This window comes from Ornithorhynchus anatinus, chromosome 18 (genome assembly GCF_004115215.2).
Source record: "Ornithorhynchus anatinus isolate Pmale09 chromosome 18, mOrnAna1.pri.v4, whole genome shotgun sequence".
Lineage (NCBI taxonomy): Eukaryota > Metazoa > Chordata > Mammalia > Monotremata > Ornithorhynchidae > Ornithorhynchus > Ornithorhynchus anatinus.
In genome coordinates this window covers 8,010,597-8,031,492 of record NC_041745.1, presented here as the reverse complement: position 1 = coordinate 8,031,492, position 20,896 = coordinate 8,010,597, and the positions used below count along the sequence as shown (strand labels likewise).

Here is a 20,896-nt window from a genome sequence, read left to right as displayed (position 1 = left end):
CGCATGCGCCGCGCGCACCCACGCGCCGGAGCCCAACGGCCGGAAGCCGGCGGCGGCACGCGGCGAGGCTGCGAGGGGGGCCCCTCTGCGCCTGCGCACTGCGCGCCCGCCCTTTCCCGCCTCTTCTCCTCAGGCCCGAAGCCCAAGGCCCCGTTGGCGTCGCCCTCCTTGCCTCCCTTTCCGCCCCGAGCCTTACCCCTCCTTCACAATCGCAGTTAAGGATGGCTGCTTAATCCTTATTAAGGATTAATCTTCATCGATCGCTGCTCCCTAGCGGACCCTGCTCGGGGCGGGGGCGCCCAAATGGGGTTCTGGGGAGGGTGTGATAGACTCCTCTGGTGGAGAAAATGAGACTGGAAAAACGCTAAGTGCCCCTGCCTTAGAAGGTAAACCCTTAAATGGATTAAACAGGGGTAAGAAGAAGAATAATGTTGGGATTTCTTAATTGCTTCTTCACGCATTCATCCATTTAATAGTATTTAATAATATTGGTATTTGTTAAGCGCTTATTATGTGCAGAGCACTGTTCTAAGCGCTGGGGTAATAATAATAATATTGGTATTTGTTAAGCACTTACTATGTGCCGAGCACTGTTCTAAGCGCCGGGGGAGATCCAGGGTAATTAGGTTGTTCATTCATTCATTCAATAGTATTTATTGAGCGCTTACTATGTGCAGAGCACTGTACTAAGCGCTTGGGATGGACAAGTCGGCAACAGATAGAGACAGTCCCTGCCGTTTGACGGGCTTACAGTCTAATCGGGGGAGACACGTGAGGCTCACAGTCTTCATCCCCATTTTACAGATGAGGGAACTGAGGCCCAGAGAAGTCAAGTGACTTGCCCACAGTCACCCAGCTGACAAGTGGTAGAGTGGGGATTCGAACCCATGGCCTCTGACTCCAAAGCCCGGGCTCGTTCCATTGAGCCACTTTTATTGAGCGCTTACTATGTGCAGAGCACTGTACAAAGCACTTGGAATGCACAAATCAGTAACAGAGAGAGACAGTCCCTGCCCTTTGACGGGCTTACAGTCTAATCGGGGGAGACGAACAGACAAGAACTATGTGCAGAGCACTATGCTTACTATGTGCAGAGCACTGTTCGAAGCGCAGGGGTAGATGCAGAGTAATAATAATAACAATGTTGGTGTTTGTTAAGCGCTTATTATGTGTACAGCACTGTTCGAAGCACTGGGGGAGATCCAGGGTAATAATAATAATAATGTTGGTGTTTGTTAAGCGCTTACTATGTGCCAGGCACTGTTCTAAGCGCTGGGGTAGATACAGGGTAATAATAATAATGTTGGTATTTGTTAAGCACCTACTATGTACAGAGCACTGTTCGAAGCGCTGGGGGAGATCAAGGGTAATAATAATGTTGGTGTTTGTTAAGCGCTAACTATGTGCAGAGCACTGTTCGAAGCGCTGGGGGAGATACAGGGTAATAATAATGTTGGTATTTGTTAAGCGCTTACTTTGTGCAGAGCACTTCAAAGCGCTGGGGGAGACCCAGGGTAATAATAATAATAATGTTGGTATTTGTTAAGCGCTTACTTGTACTGAGCACTGTTCTAAGCGCTGGGTAGATGCAGGATCATCAGGTTGTCCCACATGAGGCTCACAGTCTTCATCCCCATTTTACAGATGAGGTAACTGAGGCCCAGAGAAGTCAAGTGACTTGCCCAAAGTCACACAGCTGACAAGTGGCAGAGCAGGGATTTGAACCCATGACCTCTGACTTCCAAGCCCGGGCTCTTGCCACTGAGCCACGCTGCTTCCTATAATGTTGGTATTTGTTAAGCGCTTACTGTGTACTGAGCACTGTTCTAAACGCTGGGTGGATGAAGCGTCATCAAGTTGTCCCACATGAGCCTCACAGTCTTCATCCCCATTTTACAGATGAGGTAACTGAGGCCCAGAGAAGGGGCAGAGCCGGGATTTGAACCCATGACCTCTGACTCCCAAGCTCGGGCTCTTTGGAGACTGTGAGCCCGTTGTTGGGTAGGGATTATCTCTCTTTGTTGCTGAAGTGTACTTTCCAAGCGCTTAGGGCAGTGCTGTGCCCTCCCTTTTCCTCTGCTCCTCCTCCCCTTCCCCCCTACTCCCTTCTTCTGCTCTTCCCCCTTCCCCTCCCCACGGCACTTGGGCCTATTTGTACCTATTATTTATTACTCTATTTTATTAATGATGTGTATCTATCTAGGATTCTATTTATCTTGATGGTATTGACGCCTGTCTACTTCTTTTGTGGTCTGTCTCCCCTCTTTTAGGCTATGAGCCCATTGTTGGGCAGGGATGGTCTCTGTCTGTCATCAAATTGTCCCTTCCAAGCACTTAGCAGAGTGCTCTGCACACAATAATGGCTCAATAAATACGACTGAATGCACCCAGGTCCTTCTGATTCCCAGGCCCGTGGTCTAACCACTTGGCAATTGAGGCCAAGTGCTCAATAAATACAATTGAATGAATGAACCCAGGACCTTCTGACTCCCAGGCCTGTGGTGTAACCACTCGGCCATGCAGCTTCTCGAGGAATTCTAAAAGTATTTGATATCTTTTAGTCAGATTTTTTAAGGATGGCGTTAAGCAACCCAGTTAGCAGGAAAGACTCTTGATTATATTGATCACTTTGGTCAGCTATATACTGAACTTCTGGACTGCTTCAAGGCTCTCCATCACCTTGCCCCTTCCTACCTCTCCTCCCTTCTCTCTTTCTACCGCCCACCCCGCACGCTCCGCTCCTCTGCCGCCCACCTCCTCGCCGTCCCTCGGTCTCGCCTATCCCGCCGTCGACCCCTGGGTCACGTCCTCCCGCGGTCCTGGAACGCCCTCCCTCCTCACCTCCGCCAAACTGATTCTCTTTCCCTCTTCAAAACCTTACTTAAAAATCACCTCCTCCAAGAGGCGTTCCCAGACTGAGCTCCTCTTCCCCCTCTACTCCCTCTGCCATCCCCCCTTTACCTCTCCGCAGCTAAAGCCTCATTTTCCCCTTTTCCCTCTGCTCCTCCACCTCTCCCTTCCCATCCCCACAGCACTGTACCCGTCCGCTCAACTGTATATATTTTCGTTACCCTATTTATTTTGTTAATGAATTGTACATCGCCTTGATTCTATTTAGTTGCCATTGTTTTTACGAGATGTTCTTCCCCTTGACGCTGTTTATTGCCATTGTTCTTGTCTGTCCGTCTCCCCCGATTAGACTGTAAGCCCGTCAAACGGCAGGGACTGTCTCTATCTGTTGCCGACTTGTTCATCCCAAGCGCTTAGTACAGTGCTCTGCACATAGTAAGCGCTCAATAAATACTATTGAATGAATGAATGAATGACTGAATCTAAAAATTCAACACATTGATTCAACAGACTAGCCAAAGTATTTAGGAAGAAAAATCATTTATTGGGAAAAAAAATTGCATTTCACCGCAACACCATGAAAATATTTATTTGCATACTGTATTTTCTTCATAAGTAGTTATGACTTTCACAAAATGGAAAACCTATATAATTGTTTTCACACACACACACACACACACACACATTACAGTACAAATTGATGTAATCTTCAGTTGGTTAAGGAAACAATACCTGCACTGTACAAAAAACATTTATCTTTTCTAGGCAGCAGTAACAGTGAAATTAAATGTGCTTTGTTTCCAAAAATGGCATCCTCTTACAGAAACTTTAGCAATCAGAAAAAGGAACTCAATGGATTGAGGTTTCAGATTCTGAACTAATTTGTTTTCCAGGCAACACTTTAGTCCTACTTTTGGCTTCCTGTTGTGAAATTATCCTTCAGAAATACTACTAAATGTTCCATAGTTCAAGTTTAAGATTAGGCAATTCTTTAATAAATTTAAAACACCCAAAGGGTGAGGGACACAATGTACTTCCAGTGACAAAATAAGAGCTGAACATTCGTTCAGTCAACAACTTTTTTTAAAGCTAGTCATCACTATCAAAATCATTATTTAATCATCTATTTAACACTTAGATTCCAGAACATAAAAATCACATTTAAAATCAACAAAATCAAAGGTGGCATTGTTGCTTGTAAACTCCTAGGTCATGATTATCTATTCCACTAACCCAATTCAGGATTAAAATAACATTCCAATCTTATTTGCATACAATTATCCAGTGTATTGCTTATACATGCATACATCGGATACACATGAATAGAAGAAAATACTGTGTTGCAAGAACTGCTGTCTTTTACATACTGAATGCAGTAGATAAGCAGTGTGGTATAGCGGGTGGAGCACAGGCCTGGGAGTCAGAAGGACCTGGGTTCTAATCCTGACTCTGCCACTTGCCTGCTGTGTGACCTTGGGCAAGCCACTTAAGTTCTCTGTGCCTCAGTGTCATCATCTGTAAAACTGGGAGCCCCATGTACAATATGGGCTGTGTTCCGTCTGACTGAGCTTCTATCTACCCCAGTGCTTAGTATAGAGACTGGCACACTGTAAGCACCTAATACCATAAAAAAATGCAGTGAATTCATTTAGCACATAAAAACACTATTGATTTGTGGACATCATAGCCTGATCAAACTGGGACATTTCCCAGATACTCATCAAGGGACCATCCTGGTCTCTATTTTTTTTTGTGAATCTGTGGCATCCTAAAATAAGATAATCTCACCACAAATATAACCTGAATGTGTGAAATATTCTCTTACATGAGCTCTGGCTGCTCTGAACCTACACTCTTTTTCCTGATCTCTCAGGTTCCTTTAAGTCTCTCCACTTTATATTCCCTAGCCTCCTAATTGGATCCTGGCTACATCTTGAAAGCTTTTGAATGAAGATTTCTTCCACTGTTAGGTTAAATGCCTTGGCACTCTTTGCAGTGCTGGCTTTCTGCTTTAGTTATCAAGCGTAGATATGCAGTGCGGCCCTTGTTCTAACCTGGTTTGGGGAGTCTTGACCCAGTAGCCTCTGCCTCCAGTGGAAGTACTGTGGTGGTGATGATCAAATCAGCTACTCTGGAATACCCAGCCCAGTAATTTCCACAGATGGAATGCCTGAGTAACATATTCCTGGATCATTCCACAGTTATCATTCCCTGGACAAAAGCTGTCTGAAAGCATTCAGATTATTTTGCCAAGTGAATTATTGAAATTTAGGTCCCAATTCAGAAATCTCTTTCCACCCATCCCCTTGTATAAGGAGGAATGCTAGTGCTGGGATAACTGAGACTCGGGTATACAGAACTAGCAAGATCAAATATGGAACTGTGTTGTGCCAATGTCTCCCAGTTGAGAAAGTGTCTCAGCTTTCCTCTGCAATATCTTTGTTCACCCATCCCAGGTATCGCCCCATTCTGCTGGTAGTCAACTGCAGTGTCTACAGGCCATGTCAATTTCAGCATCTCCAAGGGGACACCAGGATATTCTGGTAGGTGCAAACTGGGAAATGGGTGGAGGGGAGGGGACGGGGAGAGGTGTCATCCCCAGGCCTCTGGACACATTCTAATTAGCACTGGCTGCCAGCGGGTATAGCCCCGGACTGGATGGAGACTTGGGGCCTGGCTTGGGCCTTCCTGAACCGAGCCAGGTGTGAGCCCAGCTGAGTCCCGGCCTGGCCCAATTCCAAATATATTAACTCTATTGAATACTGAGACTTTCCATCTTCTGGAGCAAACTGCTCATGCTCATGCACAGGGCACCTGGGAGCATGCAAGGACACCATAACAGATAATGATAATTGTAGTATTTGCCAAGCACTGGGGTAAGCGTGGGGGGTAATGCAGAATAATCAGATCAGACACAGCCCCTGTTCCACATGGAGTTCACAATCTATGGGGGAAGAGAAAAAGGTATTTCAACCTCTTTTCACAGATGAGGAAATTCTAAGCTCCCTCTAGACTGTAAGCTCTTTGTGGGCAGGGACCGTGTTTATCAACTCTGTAATACTGTTATAGCGTACTTTCCCAAGTGCTTAGTACAGTGCTCTGCACACGGTAAGCTCGCAATAAATATGATTGATTGAGCGATTGAAACCCAAACCCAACTGGGCTGTTTTTGCAGCCAAACCTGGACCACAGCCAGGGCTGGTCCAACTGTGGTCCCTCCCTGGTCCCAACCCTTGGACCTCAACCAGCCTCAAAACAGGTGTCAAGCAGCAGTCTCATCAGGCTACGGGGTGCCCACTCGGCAGCTCATTTATCCAGATATGGGATCATTGAAGATAACTTAGAGCCAGCTTCAGCAACGAGTTTATGCTTCCGTGCCAGGCGGAGGGAAGATGCGGGGGAAATGGGAGGGTGGATGCTGGGCCCATGGAGGCAGACAGCATTCGGTGTCTCATCTCAGCCAGTTTCTTCGGCATCGTCAGCTTCACGCTGTCTCTTTGGTGCGCCCTATGGGATTGTAGGCCAAAGTATCCTCCACAAGTGTGATCCAAGCAACGTTTGGGGTCTCATACATTCTGGAGGCACTGAGCTCAGCCAGAAGGACGAAGGGTCACAGAGGTGAGGGCTGGGTGAGGTCCCCAGGGGAGAGAGGTATAGGAGGCCAAAGCTAGATCTTGCTAATAGGAAACCAAGCTTTTGAAACTGACCCAGTCTAACCACCTTCCACCTCCAAAGAGTAATTCCCTCTCCCCTAGCTTTGTGGACCAGTTTGGGACCTCTGCAAAGAACAGTGCCAATTTACTTCATATTTATAGAACTTTCTCCTTCAGTAGTTCCCTTAGAGCATGAGCCCTGGGCAGGAATGTGTCATTTTTTGGTTTGGTACTCCCCAAGTGCTCAAATATGGTGCATTGCTCCCAGTTGGGTACTCAATAAATACTCACGCTCCTAGAGGAGTTCACATCTTTACAAATAGCTTGTGAACTCCTTTTCAGATAAATACAAGTCATTCATTTTACTATCCATACTTGAAGTGGAGAGGGAGAGAAAGGGTGGCTAACTTTTGGGGGGAACTGAGACATTAGTGTGCCTATTTGCTAGGCTGGCTTCCACCCACCCACAGGCACCAGTGGTCTGATTCCTATTTAACAGCCGGGGATTCTGAGGTGCATTCAGGTGTAAGTCGGTGTTCTGACAACACCTGGAGGGAAGATAAGCTGGAAATAAAACCCTGGGTACCTAATCACGATTGCTTTTCTAACTCTGCAGAAAGAGTTTCAATTTAAAGACAAAACACACTTCTTTTCATTCACATTTTAAAAAAACAAACTAAACACCTCATTCCTTCTAAAATAGATCATGTATCTACAGAAGACACATTGTTCAAATCTCCTCATTCAGCTCTCAAAAAAATGGACACATTATTCGTGTGCACAAAATGTGTAGTGAGGCAAAACTACATTACACAATAGCTATTGATCTTCTCTAGCAGATCTACTATAACATCTTTGTGTACTTCAGCATAGAAACCATTCTGCAATAAGAACATAGAAATACGGGCCAACCAGAAAATACACAAGCACTATAAAAGCCCACAGTTTTCAATAGAAATAAACCACTACCATTATACAGGACCAAGTGCAATGGCATAAAAATTATCACTCTATTGCGTGTTCCTTATAGAGCACTGCTGAAAGAGGAAAACATTGAATTTATCCATCTATTCACTGCAAAGTACTGTACTGCACAGATATCAAGTACATAAAAAGTGTGATTTAAACAGATATTTACAAACTAAAAAAATATTACTTAAAAAGGCATTTTCTTTTTAACCTATCCAGGGCTGGTGGGGTAATACTGTCCCTGCCATATCATAGCCACTGTTTTACCTCTTCCCACCCAATTTTACTCTTTTGGAAAAGGCAGACATGGTGTGGCTGGGGTCTGAAACCACAGTGCTGTCTATAAAAAATAGAGGAATTCATCAAAACACTCTTCTTGCTTTCAGAAGGCCTGCACAACCAGCCCCTAAAGTTTGCATCTAGCCCACTGAAACGGAAAGTTCAACATTTAGAACGCACATATGTGACACACAGACATACATACACACACATACACAGTACTTAGGTTACATTCTCATCTATGTACACTTTTCTAAGTAGTAACAAGGCAATGTGTAAGCAAATGTCTAATTTCAAGGGGAACATCATGGCACAGTTAGCAGCATATCAGCATTTCCGTTTGCCTCCTCCACCTCCTTCGTGGGCTAATATTTTTCATCCTTATTAGCTGGGGGACTTGGGCCCTGGTGGACCACAGCATGAGTCTTTGCGAGGGATTGATATCCGGGTTGACTGTGATGGGAATTACACATCTAAGACAGAGACTGAATTATAGATATGCACTTCTCCCCAGCTTTTCCTTGACTCTGATTTAGCAATGGAGAAGTAGATTGGCTTTGTCCACAAAAACAATACTAAATTCTGTGTAGCAACCACAGTGAAAAGCCAATTTCTTCCAAGATCAAAGTTGATCGATGGAGGGTGGCCCTTCTTTGGTCAGGGTCTTTGCTCTTCTACTGATCTGATGTCTTCAGCCACTGTTTGCATTGGGCTCTGCGCAAATGTTTTGATGCAAAGAGGCCAAGTCTTAGCTGCCGTGCATGGGAAAATGCCATACCTGAGGGGATTGGGGAAGGGGTATCCCGTCCCATGATCCCATCCTAACAACAGGTGATGCAGTCATCAGGATGTGGTGCAGTTGCAGAGTGGTAGAAATCTGCTCCATCATACTTTCAGACCCTACAACTGTCTTGGGCTAATGGCTTCCTTGGCCACTTCTTGCCAAACCAAGAGCTAGCAGGCAACTGGGATCTGGGCACAAGCTTCCTCTCCTGAACTACTGCTGTTTCTTGGGAGAGTATAGTAAAACAGAGGTGATAGATAGATCCCTCTCCACAAGGACTTTGGACTAGTGAGCCAATGCTACTGAAACACTTTCTTCTGACCAATTTGAGATTCAGCATCTGGTTCCAGAAACTGTCACTAAGGTGAAGATGGTTTCTGACTATCCGACGTACAGTTTTGTTGGTAAGAGATCGCTCCCCTGCTCAGCTGAACCCCCATTTCATTTGGTGGGTCAGTACCGCCACTGCCCCAGATAACTTCTGAAAGAGTAGAGGTGTTGTCTTTCAGAGGACTCATGAACACATCAATTCCACACCTGTGTCTATTCAATTATTTTTATTTTGGTACTCCTGCAACTGTTTTTATGTCTGTCTCCCCCAGTAGAGTGTATTGGGCACCTCATGGGCAGGGAACGGGCTCACATCTTCATTCTGTTCCTCCCAAACAGAGCACCACATCTAGTAGGGGTTCAGTAAGTAAAACGATTCGTACTACTGCGCTGGACCAATAAAAATGTCTGCAGCCCCTAACCTCCGGTCTCAGTGCAATCCCAAATGGATGTACCCCAGCTTGCGTTTGAGGTGGATTTAAATCAAAAGTGGTGTGGAATTGAAAAGAAAAGCGCAAGATGGAAATGCAGAATGACATCCTATCACTTCCACCTCCAACAAGCAAATGGAGTCCCAGGTCCAGAAGCCTCCCACTCCTCCCCTTGACTCAGAAACCCCGTCTCCTCTCAGTCCTCAACTGCTCTCTCCACAACTGGCTTCCATCAATCAAGGGTATTTACTGAGCGCTTACTGTGTGTGTGTGTGTGCACAGTACTGTACTAAGCACTCGGTAGAGCAATACAAGAGGTGGGTAGGCGTGATTCCTACCCTCAAGGAGCCTTTGCTGGAGTAAGGTCTTTAAAGAACGAGTCTCATAAAACAAGCCTAAAATGCTAATAAATATATGTATTTATTTTCCAGTCATAAAGTCATTCTTTTTACATCAGGGCACTTCAGGCATCACAGTGTAGGCTGCCCCCTGCCTCCTCCACCCCACACTAAGAAAACCGTAGTTAAACCCACCTTTCCGCATCAGTGCAATCAAACCAAGTTTGGTCTATTTTGAAATCATCAACATCTTTAAAAATAGGCTCTAATTTTTTAAGCACGGTATATTAAACATAGATCATTTTTACAACGTTTCTTGATACATAGAGCTAATTAAAATAGACTAATACAGTCACCAGAGTCGAGCCAGATAATAGGTGAAAACAGCTAATCTAAAAAGGGCCACGCTTTGTTAGCTTTCCTTAAGCTAAAATTGAGAACTACCTGGCCCGAGGAAGGACTGAGAAAATGAGGCCCGAAACAGTGCTGACAGATTCTGAAAATAAAACCAAGGCCTTTCAGAAGTAATCTGGCCCGCTTCATTTATCGCTTCTTGTTATATAATGTAGGTCTTTGTTGGCATCTTCCTGGACCCCATAAGCGAAAACTGAGGTAAACTGACTATCATGGCTATTAGGCACACCCTCTCAAGAACTGTTCAACACTGCTACTGATGACATTCAATTTCGTGAGCTGCATATTTAGAGAGATATTGCACCTTTCCATCATTGCTAGGTGACTGCAGGTCTAATCCCCAAATAAATGATCCAAGCTAAAAAGAACAGACTTTTGGTAGCTCCATATTAGAAAATAAAAGTCTTCAGAATTTCCCCAAAGCCTCCTACAACTATATAATAAGCTACATAAAAATCAGGATATTTCAACACATCCTTTTGTGCTTTTCCCATAGGGGCTATAATTATTGCTGGGCAATCATCTTGAATGTCAAGCTCTGTATGAAGATATGAAGAGCTTTGCAATTGGGAATCACATTCATTTGCTTAGTTTAATTGCTTTTTTTTTTTGGTAAGAGGAAATGCAAGCATTTTAAAGTGAGATCTGGCATGCAGTCCTCATGTCCTTCATCTGAATGACAGGGTGGTTTCTAAAATATAAAGCAGTGGCAAGAGATGGGAGGATTTATAGGTTTCGAGAGCCACAATTTGGTTAGGATTACCACCAGAAGGGATTAAGAGGGTAATTTGGTCTTGTTACCTATATATGTATTTATCAGATTTGGTGCAGGATTGACCGAAATGTGTACCCATTTTGCTTGGAGCCTACGCTTTCTCTACCATAACTAAAAAGGGCGCTTCTATCAGAAGAGTATATTCACCCAAAAGGATAATGTTGCATGAAATCACCATATTAATATATCTCCCAAGTGTCCCTTGTTACAGTGCCTTTTGAGCTACTGTATCTAAACTGGGAAGCTCTCCCTTTCATTTTCTAACGATGTCTGGTTTCACCCATTTCAACCCAATTGTTCTATTTTGCCTGATTTCATTTGATATGCCCAATGTTTACACCTAAAAGCTTCGTAAAAGACCCAGACTTCACCAATGAAGATCAGTGTTCCTATGGGCTCTTGACTCTCCAGTGGAAACAGAGCATCTTTGGGGAGGGTTTGCAAGTGACAGGAACATTCTAATCTAGGATGGCAAGAAACACATCATCCCCCCTCTCTTTCGTCACCAGGAAGGTATATCACTTTTAGCTATACAAGGCAGAAAAACCTCCTGAATCTGTCACCTCAGTTCTAGGAAACAGAATTACTTGCCTTGACATGGAATCGATAGCTCTTTGGCCTTACTGGAGCGAAAACCTCTGGAAAACCACTGGAAGCACCCATTAACGAAATGCCAAGTGGTTTAAAAAAAAAAAAAGTGAAATGAAAATTTAAACATGAGAATGGTATGGTTTGAGTAGTTGAAATTCCCTCCTGCCAAGATTTCCTCTGCTTCAGGGTTCAAAGAATATAATTAATCAAGAAATGAGTCTTTCCGGAAAGACCAAAGATAAGGACAGCATAGATGGTCAGCTCTCAGGCTCTATTCCAGCAGCAAAGCTTATGAGTGACATACATGAGCGTATAAAGGTGAGCGGGATCAAATCCTCTTTCCCAGACTCCAGGGATGGTGGGAAGTGGCAGAACTCTGCTGCTTATTTCTCACCTGATACCGGAGAGGCACATAAAGCCCTAAACTCCCCAGTATGAGCCAGCTGGAGAGTGGATCACTCTAAGCAAGCGGAGAGGTGGCCAGTACCTACTGTAGCAGGAATTGAGCAGGGGAGTGCTTTTCAAATAATATCCTTCCTGGCTCAGGCCTCACCAAGTGGGAAAGAGATTTCAAGAAGACTGCTTTTGGGAGCAGAGCCCCACACTTCCAGGGCAGCACAGTCTCAGAGCACACTTGCTAGATTTGGAACACAGACCCTATAATCCTAATGCACCACACTGTCTCATTCCACTAGGGGCAAGGGAAGAGCAATCAGTAAAAACAAGTCAAGAAACCAGGGAGGTGATGTCCCATGGGACAGATGGGCAGGAGGAGGCAAGGGGAAGAGGAGGCAATCGAGAGCTTGGACAGCACCTCAATAGAAGAAGCAGGTGATGTGCAATGGCCCTATTTGTGCCTCCATTTCTTGGAAGGGTCACAAGGCCGGCTGCCCCACAGTACCCTGCACTCATCCCTCTCCCAAGCTCCTTTCCAGAGCCACCCCTGTGAAGCCAGAGAATGCCGGTCTGGAAGCCAGAGGGCCCGGGTTCAAGTCCCAGCTCTGTCACCAGCCATCTGGGTGACCTTGGGCAAGTCACTTGACCTCCCTGAGCCTTAGTTTCTGAACTGCAAAATGGGGATAATACCTGCCTTTCTTCTTACCTCATGAGGTTGTTGTTGGGACCACTGTGAGGTAAGTTCTGACGGGGTGCTTTGGGAATAAAAATGCTTCAAACACCAAGGGCTTACTGATACTGTTATATTTTTTAAGCATGCTGCTGGCCAGTAATGCCCAGAGCTGGGGGGAATAGGGGGAGGTGAAGACAGTGTGGACAGAGTCCCATCATCCTCTCTGGGCTCGGTATCTGGTCACTGGGCCTGTCTCTACTTCCTCACAGTCACTGTGATTTCCCTGTGCTCTACCAGTGCCTCCAGTAGCAAGAAAAGACAATATCCCAAAATTGGAAATCCAAGCAAGATTGGGGCTCCACCACCATTGCCTTCCATAGTTAAAATCAGAATCTCTAGTAAAAGCATTTGCACAGAACACTTCCTTGAAGTGTTAACATAGTGTTTTACATCCATTTGGGCTAACCAGGAATGTCACTGGGTGTGAGGGGTGGGGAGGGGCATGGCAGAAGTGCTCTCAGCACTGCCCAAAACCCCATTGATTATAAAGAGTCCAGCTGGCTTCACATCATCAGATTGCTGATAAAGATGCTAAAGGCCTCAATGTTGATCACCACAACCTCTTCTCGGATGAGGCTTTTTGGTAAAATGTCTGTGGAGAATAAGGGAAAGCCAAACTGGGATACTAGATGGTTTGCTTCTAAACAGGCCTAGGCTAAAAATATTTAGTTCCTTTTCCTCTAGGACTGGAAGAAAAGGGAATATTTATGGTGTCCAGGCACCAAAAAAGTAGCCCATCCAGAAAAGCAATGCTTTGATGTCTTCCAGAGAAACGGGGGGGGAGAATAACAAAATCCAAAGTTTTATCCCAAACAGAATGCTTAAGGTCTCCAGGAGACCCCCTCAGTGGCAGACCAATTTTAACTCACTGAGTCTCGCACTTATCAAGAAACTAAGTCTCTCATTTAACCATCATAATGGGTGAGGGAGTCAACCCCACTGGCTCCGCATGAGGTCAAATTGTGTATTGGTCCATTTCCTCCCAAGAGCTGAAATTGTCCAATGTAACTGGGTGCTCTGTGGGGTTATTTTTTTTTTTTGTCTCAGTAGAGCCAATGGAGGGTGTTAGGAGGAGATCTAAGAATTGTCTGACATCCTAAGGCAGTAAAGAGGTCAAGTGAACTTGGGGCGGGGAGGTGGGGGAGAGCATGTTGGTAACTAGTTATCTCAGTGACAGTCCTGAGTCGGCTTTTCTTTTTTCAAATATGAGGATTTTTGTTTGTTTTCAATCAACTCTAACCAGCACCTATCCCAGCACCTATCCTCATTCCAGCAGAACTGTGCTGATGAGGGAAACCATTTCATGAAAGAGACAATATTTGAGGTTTAGTCACAGACCTAAGGCAGACATGACATTTTAACAAGAAAGAAAAGGAAGATATTAATACATTGTGCGTTACTGGGCGACACACACACACACACACTCCTCTCACAGCCTTTATAGCACAGTGGCTTTCACTATGATCTCTGGGTTTTCTATGTCCTTTTTGCTTTGGACCATTCTCAGTTCCAGTTCAGCTGGGCTGGGCTTCTTTCCTTTTCCAGCGTGTGCTAAAAGAACAAATTGAAACGCAAATTGGAAGAGGCAGAACGGGGGAGAGATGATTGCATTTTTTGTCCTCTCTCACTCCTCAATCAACCCTTATGTCTTCTGAACTCTCCAAACCATCCCAACCAATCTCCAGTGAGGGTCAAAAGTAGTCAAGTGCCCTGAACTGCAAAGCCACCTTGGCTTTGTACTTCTACTGAGTCCAAGGAAGGCAGGGGCCAGGAGAAGACTTTTGGTGCTAACAATCCAGACCAGGAGAGCAGCTTCCCTGTTCCTTAACTGTGGTATTTGTTAAGCACTTACTATGTGCTAGGCACCAAACTAAGCACTGGGGTGGATACAAGCAAATCAGGCTGGACAGAGTCCCTGACCCACTTGTGGCTTATAGTCTTAATCTCCATTTTACAGATGAAGTAACAGACAAAGAGAAGTGAAGTGACTTGCCCGAGCTCACACAGCGGACAAGAGGCAGAGCCAGGATTTGACCCCAGGTCCTTATGATTCCCAGGCTCCTGCTCTGTCCACTAGGCCGTGCTGCTTCTCCTTTCCCCAACTGGTTTGTTGGACCAGTGAGGGATGACCTCTTAAACAGAGACCAGGCAAGAACTAGCCCTGGCCAGGAACAAGCCATTCCTTACTTGTTCCCATCTGCCTCTGCTACAGGAAAGGGCTGGACACCAAACCACAGAGGCTCCACTGATTTAGACCTCATACTATAAGCTCCTGGAGGCCAGATATCGTGTCTACTTACTCTACTGGACTCTTCCAAGGGTTTGGTACAGTGCACCGCACACAGTGTGCACTGAGTAACTCCCACTGACTGACTGTCATCACAACACAGTCAGACAGGACCCAAGACCAAGTAACTGAGCAGGGCAAGTCACATGATATCCACCACTTACAGAAAAATCTGCCAGTCATGGGAACCAGAGCCTTCTCTGACCTGGGGGCAATCGAAAACTGGGTGACACATTAAACCCAGAGTGGACCCTCAACCCAGACCGGCCACCTTTCCATTGTGGGAGCTGTATCCTCCCATCTCATTTTACAGGTCTCGTTCCTAAGGGGCGGTGGGGTCAGGAGGAGGAAAAAGCAGACGTCCACATGGAGCTGTTTACCTCTGGCGCTTTCCATGGTCCTCTGCAGAACGTGATGCATGGCTGACACGGTCTTCTCACACGCCACCTGCAAATCGGGGAAGGAAGATTTTTCAGTCCACATGTGTCTCTAATGCCTGCACAACGGGTTTCCCTCTTAAACCCCGCCTGTTCAGCTCCTTATCCTCATCTTCCTTCCCTTCCTTTTCTTTCAAAAGGAAGGTCAGCAAATAATTGCATAAGCTTCAGCCCAGAGAAATTCTTGCACAAGTGTTCGGTCCATCGGGTAAAACTCCGAACTCTTGAAATCTGACCTTCACAGCTCACAATCTAAGAGGTGGGGAGAGCAGTTATATTAGCCCCATTTTACAGATGAGGAAGTTGAGGCTGAGAGAGCCTCAGAGGGACTTGACCAAAGTAATTCAGCAGGTCGGTTGACACTTGAACCTAAGTCCCCAGGGTCCCAGTTCTATGTCTTTTCAAATGCTCTCTTTAAAAAAGAAAATTCTCATCCCATGAACCATGGTTTATCTTTGTGTTTTAATTTTGATCTGTAAGGTTTGAGAGGACAGCAGAGTAATTCAGGTCACAGGACTACTCGGTTAGCATTTTACTTTTTTTTTTTAAATGGTATTTGGTTTGTACTTACTATGTGTCAAACACTGTTTTAAGTGCTGGGGTAGATACAAGTTAATCTGGGTTTGACAGAGTCCCTGTCCCACATGGGACTCACAGTCCAAGTAGGAGGGTGAGCAGATTCTGATCTCCATTTTGTAGTTGAAGAAACTGAAGGCACACAGCTGGCAAATGGGAGAGCTAGGATTAGAACCCAGGTCCTCTGACTCCCAAGCCTGTGCTCTTTCCACTAGGCCACGCTGCTTCCCCTACATGGGCAACTCCCTCCCTCCAAATGGTTTACCCTCCAGTCCCATCACTCATAAGTCTCATTTGTGCAATTTAAAGTTAAACTGACCCATCACACCTGACCACAGCCATCCCCTTGCCATTATTCTTCAGAAGTAACAGGGCTAGTGGAATGAACACAGGACTGAGATTTTTGAGACCGGGGTTCTAATCCCAGCTCCACCAGTTCCCTGATGCGTGACCCTGGACTTCCCTTAACTTCTGCTTTCATTTCCTCATTAATAAAATGAAGATTCAATGCCTGTTCTTCCTCCCCCTTAGACAGAGACGGTGTCTGACCTGACTACCGCATCGACCCCGGTGCTTGGACACACAGCAAGGACTTAACACATAGCAAAATCGTTATTGTTTCATCCACTTGCATCCTCTTGGTGGAAAGGAAATCCGTCTACCTTGAGATTATTAGGGTGCTTGTGTGTCCAAGCCAGCAGCATGGCAGCAAACAAGTCTCCAGTCCCCACAAACACTGCATCCACTTTACGCATCTCCATTCGGATTCTCTCTGTCACTTTGGTGCCATCAGATTTTGCTTGAAAAAGGAAACAAAAAACACGAGTGGCTGAAGGTTTTTTGGGTTTTTTTGGAGGGGGGGCCGGGGGAGAGAAAGGACGAGAAGCACCAATCCCCTAATCTGGCACAAATACCAGAGATACGCTGGATTATCAAGGACATCAAGACAGCTTTGTCTACTGGGTAGAGCTCTAGGGCTGGCAGAGAGGCAGCTTTGTAAGGGAACAAGGACTTGGGGGGCTTCAGACGTGATGGTGTTAATAGTAGTGGCATTTACTGAGCACCTACTGAATGCAAAGCACTGTACAAAGCATTTTGCAAAACGTTCAAGAGGAGGGCAGGACACACTCTACCAACGTTAGAGTTAGTGACCTGTTTTATGACAGGCCTATGATCCCATGTGTGACCTCAGGCACCCGCTGCTACAAACAAAAATCCCAAGACCGAGGGTCAGCCGGAAAGCTCTGTCGTGTCCTATGACGACTGTAGCGAGGATTCAGGCCCCAGAATGAAAAGTCCTTAGAAATGTAACTGGTCATCAAACCCAACTCCAGTGTGAATATCGGTATTTTGGAGCAAGGCAATCAATCAACAGTTTTTAACTGAGCGCTTACTGTGTGCAGAGTACTGTACTAAGCGCTTAGGAGAGTACAGCATTACCGAGTTGGTAGACATGTTCCCTGTCCACAACAAGCTTGCAGTCTAGAGGGCCTGCTGTCCTGCCTTCACAGCCCAAAAAGTTGTGAGCTGTTAGCACCGAACGTCAGGCGCTCACCTGCTTCCTCCAGGGGAACTTTCTCTTATAAAGAAAGAGTGGAAACCAAGAAAAAAAGCAGGGAAGGAGTAGGACTTACTTTTCCTCTGACTCCCCAGAGCAATCAGGTAGTCACTCCCTAAAGAAGATGGCAGGTCTGAGCTGGTGATGACAACTGTCTCTGGTCCCAGGGAATGAAGCAGGTCCATCACCTATGTAACCACCAAGAAACAGAGTCATTACTTGGCATGGCTTTTAGCCAACCCACTGGCTTGTATGGCCCCACCAATACTGGAATTATCTTTCTACTGCTGCACTGATAAAGACCAGGAAGAAATCCCAAAATCTTCCAGTCCGGGTAGGAACAAGCCATTTCCCTCCCTCCAGTGACTGTAAAGTTGACTGTAAGCTTCACCGAGATTCAATGCTCAGCTTTTTAAGAGCAAGGCTAGATTTTCTCAGTTACGGGACACTGGTGGGAAACCCAAAGAAAAGAGCTTTCCATAGTCTCTTCAACCAATCGGTAATATCTCTTGAGCACCTTCTGTGCAGAGCACCGCACTAAACCCTTGGGAGATTACCAAAGCAGTAGTAGATACAATCCCTGCCCTCAAGGATTTTACAAGGCTTACTGAAAGGAGGCCTTATCACATAGTAAGCACTCTATAAATGTCATACTGATTGTTTTTATTATAATGAATGAATGAAATAGGCTTTATAGGCATTCATTAAATGCTAGTGATTGATGGATTGATCTTTTTATTCACAATTCAAGATGCTGAGTTTATCCATTATCACAGGGCATTAATGAAAAGAAACAAACCTGGTCATCTAGAAAAAGCATTCAAAACACCCACCATCATGTTAAGAAATGATGAAAAGAGTTTTGTTTCCCCAGCTTGAGAAAATGAACCTCAAGTTTCATGACAAGGCATTTCACGCAGAGAGAAGCAGCATGGCCTACTGGTTACAGCATGGGCTTCGGAGTCAGGAGGACCTAGGTTCTAAACCCGGCTCCACCACTGACTGCTGTGTGACCTTGAGTAAGTCGATTCACTTCTCTGTGCCTCAGTTACCTCAGCACCTAATTGGGGATTAAGACTATGAGCCCCATGTGGGACAGGGACAGCATGTAACCCAGTTTGCTTGTATCCACCCCAGTACTTAATACTGTGCCTAGCACATAATAAATGCTTAATAAATGCCACGATTGTCACTATTAAGGCATCAAAATAAGATTCAGAAAGCCAGAAAATTCACCCTGATTACCTCTAAAGCTTCTTCTTGAGTATGAATCTTCCTGCCAGTAAGTAACCTAGAAGACATGAGGAAGAGTCAACATTGATAAATGGAGTCACATTTTTAATGGTGTCGCTCTTAAAGTCCCCAGAGACAAAAGGTTATTCATCAGACAGCTTCTGGAACAAGCTGCGATTAAAAGGACAAACACACTAAACTGTAAACAGATGGAACCCAAATTATCTTAGAGGGCATCCAAGGATACAGATTTGGGCTTTACAAATATAGATGTTACTATCTTATATCATTCCTCAAGTCTGGTCATTCCTTGGAAAGCCTGAAGCTCGAGTGATTTACACAATAATATCTCTTATTTTCAATTAGCCAAACTAACAGGGGAGATCATTTCCTTTTAAGCAACAGTTTTAACTGTCTCCTCCCAATAGCTTTTAAGAGCTTTGCTGACAAATTAATTTGCACTTCTCCTCCTCTCTTTTTCCTTCATTGGTCCTCTCCAGTGAGGAGGCCAAGCTGCAAGGAGATGGCCAGAAAGCAGGGTGTGATGGGAGGGAAGCGGCAAGCACATGGGTTATTCATGCTGGAACAACTATGGGCTGGTGGGATATAAAAATCCCACTTCAGTATGGAAGTCTAATATTACCTGGAGTCAACATTAAAAAATAAAAGGTTCCCAGGGCTTCATAACTGCCCCCAAAATCTTTTCTGAAGCAAAAGTTTTATTCTATCATACTTTCTTGCCCTGTCTGGATATCTCTTCGGTTCAACGTCATTGGCTAAGACAGGAAATGCCCAGTGCCTGGGGAAGAACTCCAGTTCTGCCTGCCCTGGCCACGTTGTTGCCCTAGTGCCAGGGAAGAAGCATTTAGAGCACAGCAGTGGGGGCAGGTCTTTACTCAAAGGCAAGAGCTGGGGGCAGTACCTCCAAGGAATTTACTTCTTCACATGATCGATGGTATTTACTAAGCATTACTGTGTGCAGAGCACTGTTACTTAGTGTTTGGAAGAGTTCAGATACTCAAATACTCAAGATCAGAGTTGGATCTTGAGGAAACCTGGCCCTTACACAATCCAGCTGTGTCAGGATGCAGAACTATTCTTGGGCTCCTGAGAGACCACTACAAATCCAGTGGGTGAAGTTTTGCCCTGTAACCTGGTTACCCCGCCCCATGAATGTCAACTGACACTGGGCAAAAACCAGGTCCAAGAGTTTCGGTGGACATCTCCAATCAGCCAAAACTGATCAAATCTGGGTAGATGGGTGTCACTCTTTACAGAATCCAGGCCGTCTCCTCCAACCCCACTCCTCGCATTTATAACTAACCCTGGTGTCCCTGTCCCACTTCTAATGGGTTAAGTTTTCTTCTCTCCAACAAGAACCTCATCTTATCCGACGGTAAATGTTTAATGACGAGAGCATCCTTCAAGCTGATCCAGACAGAAGGTAGAGGCAGGGGTTTGGAATAAGGGGAGTTGTTCCACTAAAAAGTTAAAAATTCCCATCCTGCCTATGGGTACAGTCCTCCTTGGGAAGAAAGGAGCAGACGATTTACTTACCTTGTGGTAGTGAACTAACTCTATATAAAGCTACCAAAATACCAGAGCATACATTTTTTAAGTGGCATCCCAGTGGCCTAAAAGAGTTTTAGGACACCCTCAGAGGATGAGCAATTTCATTCTTACTTTTTACTAGCATGAAGCCCATTATGAAAAGACTCAAACATTCTCACTGCTGCTTTATCTGGACAAGAGGGGCTCCTTGGGGGTAGAATCACCTCTGGGTTACTTACTCAGCCTCAAACTGATTTGGAGTGATTATATCTGACATGGGAACCACTTTCTCTTTGTAGACTGGAAGGAGGTCTTCTGGAACATACTAGGGAAAAAAGAAAGGGGAAAAAATACATATGAAAAGGACTTACTAGGTGCCAAGCACTCTGCTAGGTGCTGGGGTAGATAAAGGATAACTGGATCACACCGAGTCCCAGTCCCACATGCGACTGGCTGTCCAAGTGGGAGGGAGAACAGGTACCAAATCTCCATTTCATAGATGAGGCTAAGAAAAAGCTCTTCCACTTTCAGGACCTAGCTATTCACACACATCTCTCCTTCTAACATGGCATGCAGTTCTCTTGAGCCCATTATCAATCAGTGATATTTATTGAGTGCTTTCTGTATGCAGAGCACTGTACTAAGCACTTGGGAGAGTACAATACAACAGAGTTGGCAAGCATATGTTCTCTGCTCACAGACAGCTTGAGA

The 20,896-nt window shown here is 45.2% G+C and overlaps 1 protein-coding gene and 1 long non-coding RNA gene across 2 annotated transcripts in view; one reads left to right on the top strand and one right to left on the bottom strand.

Moving 5' to 3' along the window:
* Positions 1-112: 112 nt before the first annotated feature.
* The window catches only part of LOC114805477, a 42,641-nt gene continuing 21,857 nt past the window's right edge, over positions 113-20,896 (top strand). Inside the window, exons 1-2 of the long non-coding RNA XR_003753457.2 lie at positions 113-386; positions 5,307-5,393. This is a non-coding gene — a long non-coding RNA (uncharacterized LOC114805477). The remainder of the gene's footprint in view (positions 387-5,306; positions 5,394-20,896) is intronic.
* The window catches only part of PDXK (pyridoxal kinase), a 32,655-nt gene continuing 21,450 nt past the window's right edge, over positions 9,692-20,896 (bottom strand). The window contains exons 6-11 of the mRNA XM_029046703.2: positions 20,425-20,510; positions 18,647-18,692; positions 17,478-17,589; positions 16,506-16,642; positions 15,211-15,277; positions 9,692-14,094 (exon numbers count right to left, since the gene is read on the bottom strand). Coding sequence (XP_028902536.1) covers positions 13,982-14,094; positions 15,211-15,277; positions 16,506-16,642; positions 17,478-17,589; positions 18,647-18,692; positions 20,425-20,510 — 561 coding nt within the window. The 3' untranslated portion in view covers positions 9,692-13,981. The remainder of the gene's footprint in view (positions 14,095-15,210; positions 15,278-16,505; positions 16,643-17,477; positions 17,590-18,646; positions 18,693-20,424; positions 20,511-20,896) is intronic.